Source organism: Sinocyclocheilus anshuiensis, unplaced genomic scaffold (genome assembly GCF_001515605.1).
Source record: "Sinocyclocheilus anshuiensis isolate Anshui unplaced genomic scaffold, SAMN03320099.WGS_v1.1 scaffold130, whole genome shotgun sequence".
NCBI lineage: Eukaryota > Metazoa > Chordata > Actinopteri > Cypriniformes > Cyprinidae > Sinocyclocheilus > Sinocyclocheilus anshuiensis.
This window is the reverse complement of record NW_015544207.1, coordinates 2,742,838-2,748,147: the sequence shown is the minus strand read 5'-3', so window position 1 is coordinate 2,748,147 and position 5,310 is coordinate 2,742,838. Positions and strand designations below refer to the sequence as shown.

General features: G+C 35.9%; 2 protein-coding genes across 2 annotated transcripts in view; both read left to right on the top strand.

The window, feature by feature from the left end:
• The window catches only part of LOC107696944 (uncharacterized methyltransferase YdaC), a 25,370-nt gene that overhangs the window by 2,834 nt on the left and 17,226 nt on the right, over positions 1–5,310 (top strand). The window lies entirely within an intron of this gene.
• LOC107696964 (ubiquitin-conjugating enzyme E2 T) overlaps positions 2,577–5,310 on the top strand; it is a 5,584-nt gene continuing 2,850 nt past the window's right edge. Inside the window, 3 exon segments of the mRNA XM_074187046.1 lie at positions 2,577–2,667; positions 2,902–3,019; positions 3,113–3,182. Of these exon segments, the coding sequence (XP_074043147.1) occupies positions 2,911–3,019; positions 3,113–3,182 (179 nt within the window). The 5' untranslated portion in view covers positions 2,577–2,667; positions 2,902–2,910.

The following is a 5,310-nucleotide window of genomic DNA, read 5'->3' as shown; positions in this document are numbered from 1 at the left end:
TATCGCTTCCATTTTTTTTTATTAGTTTCATTAATAATTTGGTTAATTTTAGTTTAGTTTTTATTTTGTGAACATATTTATAGCCTATTTAGATTTTATACAGATTACTTTAAGTTTTAACTTTACACTCTAAAAAATGCTGGGTTAAATAGAACCCAGTGCTGGGTAAAATAGGGACAAACCCAGCAATTGGGCTGTTTTGACCCAGTGGGTCAGCATTTTTTAGAGTGTGTGATGTAATTCCTCAATCCCTTTTGTTTCTTTAAGAAATCTGTTTATTCTTCAATCCCATTATTTCTTTCTCAATTTCATTACTGTGACAATTGATCTTCAGCCTTCATCTCCAGCTTGCTCTTTATGATATAATCAACTATTTGGATCTGTGGGTACCAAAATATTTTTTTCAAAGGAAATTGATTCCTTGTGGGAATGACAACCTAATAGTTGTTGTGGGAACCAGCTATAGATAAACCCCCACAGCCAAACATCAAATTTCTAGCTTTCTAATGGGTTCCAGTGGAACTAATTGCCATGGTATCAGTTGCAAAGTTCTTCTCTCTCATTGATATGCAGTTTGTTTAGCAACCCTAGCAGAAGTTTGTGTTCTTTGTGTTGAGGCCAAAAGGAGAATCTGTGATGTTTAGATCCTTTTGCTATTCAAATTCTCAGGTCAAAGTTCACTGGACTTGAACTTGTATGAATGCAGTGCAAAATAATTTTGGTGCACATACTTGTATTCCCGCTCTCCATATTTGCATGGTTAAGAATGTAAGTTAATAAAACACCAAGTGTAGCATGACCACCCAATACACTAGGAAATAGTTGCCCATTCATGATTAAATAAAACATACACAAACCTATATTTGACCAAAGAAATGCAAGTCGGCGGCACTGAGAACTACTCGCCTGAAGAGAATGCAAAATATCTGCGCTCATTACAAGCACTGGGTTGTTGCGACTCTCCTGTCCCAGGAGCTGGGAGTTTTAATTTTAGTTTTAGTAATTAAAGTTTAGCAGAATTAACAGAACACTTCCAGAGCGCAGACCAAAGACATTTTAATTTAAGTTTATTGACGCAAACCTCTAGCGACACAAAATTAAAGCATGCTGAGATTGAGTAGAAAACGATTATTTATTTTTGATTATTATTATTATTTAGGTGTTCAATAGCTGCTGTTGGTTTCATTTCGTTTTCGTTTTTCATTTATTTTGACATTTTTCTTTCTTTCTTTCTTTCTTTCTTTCTTTCTCTAAATGCCTTTTAGTTAAATACAGTTCTTAATACAACATATTTTACAGTTTAAAGATGTATACAACATTACTTACATTTAAACTCGTTTAACAAGCATTTTCGAAGTAAAAATGAAAATTGTAATCTTGCAAAAAGACTGCTGCAGCTTGTTTCGAATGCAAGTCGGCGGCACTGAGAACTACTCGCCTGAAAAGAATGCAAAATATCTGCACTCATTACAAACACTGGGTTGTTGCAACTCTCCTGTCCCAGGAGCTGGGTTACGCAAAAACTACCCAAACACGAAAAAATTTTGCAATAAAATAACCATGATTTTTAGAGTATATGTGCATACTATAAAAGCAACTGATGCAAGCTGGTAATCACTTAAGTGGGTCCACTAAATGATTGCGCGAATGCTCCATTACCTCTCCATCCTCTGATCACTTGCCGGATCCGTCTCCCCGCTTTATTCCGGGACCTCGCAATTTACAAATGAAACACTGTTCGTAGCGTTATAAATGATAAAGGCTAAATATCTAGGCTACCGTTCTAAAAAAACAAATCACAGTTTTTTTTTTGGATGCACGTGGATGTATGTGTATGTATGTGTTTGGATGAACGTGGATGAACATGCCTATCTAATAGAATACACCAGGGGTGCCCAACCCTGTTCCTGGAGATCTACCTTCCTGCAAAGATCAGCTAAAACCCTGATCAAACACAACTGGGCACCGATTACACTATACACTTGTTCCACCTGTGTCTCCCCCACGCTTTCTCTCACAGTCGGCTATAATCTTACCTTTCAGAAGCGCATGTCGGGCTTTAAAACTCATCAGACATCACCAGTAGCAAAAGCCATTCATGTCCGGATAGTTTTATTCATTTTGATGACATTTATGGAAGTAGGCTACATGTGGACATGTGGGGTACACGCCGCTCAGGTGGGGCACAGCGCGGGAGCGGCATTACTTTGTATGAAGCTAAGTTAATTTAAAGTTAGAACAAGTAAGGGGTGATGACTTGTTGATATGAGTGCAATAATTCCAAAGAATGCCCAAAAGATAAACTACAATCTCTGCCTAGTTCGCCTATATGCACGCGCTGGCCCTGGCTCTACTCAATCTTATATATATATATATATATAAAATGGTTACAAAATGGTTATGGTTCTCGTTTAGTCAACAGCTATACTGCAATTTTAGGTCTGGATGACATCTGTGATGAACATTTTTAAGTATGTTTGGATTCAACTTCAGCAAAAAAAACAAACAAAAAAAACACGTAAGAAACTACAATACCCATGATGCACCATAAAGCAAAACCGCGCGTCGGTCGCACAATAATGACGTATGAACATTTAGCGGGCAGAATCAAAACCACGGAAGTCAGAAGCTGTTTAATATAAGCAAAACTCAGCAATAACAACACCAGTAAGTGATGATGATAATAAGCTTAATACCTCATATAATGGTCGATGAAAAAAAGTGTGTTATAACGACGTTTTAGTTGAAAACATCTTGACCAAACGGAGTTTGCAGTCGCCATAGATTAACGTTCTGTTGTGAAGAGAAGTGCGTCGCTATTATGTTATGTGTGTTGTGAATGTAGCAAATGACAAGTGTTAAAAAACTTGTTCGCTTAATAACTGTGTCGTGTTCGTTTAGCCAGTGGTTATGCAGAGAATCAGTCGTCTGAAGCGGGAGCTGCAGCTTCTCAGTGCTGAGCCTCCTCCAGGAGTCTCCTGCTGGCAGACTGAGGGACGGGTGGATGAACTACAAGCCCGTCAGTCTGAGATTTAATACTCACACAATATCAAAATCAAATATTTAATTCTTACAGAACGCCTCTTCTGCATTGCTCTTGTGTTTGATATAGAGATTGTTGGAGGTGCAAGCACTCCACATGAAGGAGGCGTGTTCACACTGGAAATCAACATACCTTAGAGGTGAGACTATTAAATCATCTCAACAAGTAAGTGATTTCTCATACTCTTAAAGGACTAGTTCACTCAAAAATACATTTTCTAAAAATGTAGTTACCCTCAGGTAACGTTAGGGCTGTGCGAATGCGATTTTCATGCATCTAGTCAGTAAAGCCGCTCCTGTGATTACAGGGTGTCCGCGGGGTGTTAAAAAGTATTAAAAGTTGATAAATCAATTTAGAGAAAATTAAGTCTTAAAAAGTCTTAAATGCCAATTTTCCAAGGTATTACATTTTGTATCATCTTTTCATTATGTATCTTTGTCCGAATAGTGGGGTTCTGTGTATTTTATTTATGGAATCCCACAAGATTTGACGTCATCTGTTACGGCGCGGGGCTTGTTGATCCCGCTCTCGCTGAATTTCTGACCATTACCGCACGCTCCCATCCGCTCCCGCCATTTTTGTGTCCGCTCCCGCAAACATTCTAATATTGTATATAATTTTCGCACATCAGGGCGCCGCTATCAATATGTGGGGTATTTAAATACCTTTTGAATGGGAGGAGAGCACATCTTACAATAAAATATATTTGCCAATGAGCTCGGGATCTGTTGAGTAGCAAATCCTCCAACATCTTTGTCAGTTATCTCTCCTTACTTTTGACCCGTGATCAGTCAAATCTGACTTCTGCAGCTCGTGTTGGATGCAGGGTTGTTGTTGTCTTCCACGAAAGGAGCAAATCCTCCAACATCTTGTCAGTTATCTCTCCTTACTTTTGACCCGTGATTAGTCAAATATGATTTCTGCAGCTCGTGTTGGATGAAGGGTTGTTGTTGTTTTTTTTGCACGAAATTGGGCTGCTTTTAAACTGTTACCATGGGTTGATTTTCCCCAGTAGGTTAAAGGTTTGAAATATTGCATAAATTACATTTGGTTGAAATGCTTGTACTGAAACATTTTGCATTCTACCTGTAATAAAACTGTGCTAAATGTTTTGGGCCACACTAGTGGGAAGCATTTGAGCTGTGTTTATGATAAATGTGCATAACAGTGACTAAAATATGTATTTTAGGGATGGAAATTACGTTTTTATATTTGGGACATGGTAATTGGGCTACTTTGGGCTGTTTTTTTTTTACTGGCATGGGCTTGGGATGCTTAATTAAAATTATGTAATAGTTGTGATCATCAAAAAAAATCTACAATTTTACTTAAGAATATTTTATTAAACTATATTTTATTAAACCAAATGTAATCCAAATTTCTATGAAATCCTTTTTTTAAAGAAAAAGTAAAGTGCATCCATCTCATAGTCCAAATCACTGAAATCAAAGTTCAGTATTATAGTGTAAGAATGACAACATATCCACGTGATCTAGTCTACTAATAATACAATTATAATCAAAAAACACTTTTTAAAGGAGTATTTACCAGAAATATTATTTACCAGAATTTATTTAGGAGAAAAAAATGTAAATGTGCAGTATTTCTGAAAAAAATAAATAAATTAATTAATTAATTGGAGATGCTTTTGATTATTAAAATTTAATGGAACCATTAAAATGGAATTCAGAAAATAATGGAAAACAGAATTTGGTAAAAATAAAACTGTAAAACTCAATTAATTAGGCTTTTTGATTAATAATTTAATTTAATCATTAAAACAGAGTATAGAAAAATGAAAATGGAACAAAACTGAATTTGGAAGTAGTTCATAGGGCCCTATAATTATAATTAATTTCTTTTGTGGTAATAAAAATAGATGTAAGTGAACAATAGCCGTTCAAATGAATTAAAATACATATATAGTGCGTGACGCATGTACTTAACCTACACGCATGTAAATAATTAAAGCGCATATACTGTATTAGAACTGCACTGCACATAATTAATTAAATCGTAACTTTTGTGAATTCACAATTATGCTTAATAATGATTTTTAAATGGGTGGGTTGCATTGGTTAGTCACTCAATTAATTCTCTTGTGCTTCGTTAACCCTTCTGAATTATGTTGTATTGATAAGGAGTTATCACAAAGTACGTCTATTTAGTTGTGCTATCTTACAATCAATATATAATAAATGTAAGTTAAAGTGTCGCCGATGTAACCGGTTAAAACTTGGAGTGGCGATGAGGTCTTAAAATGTATG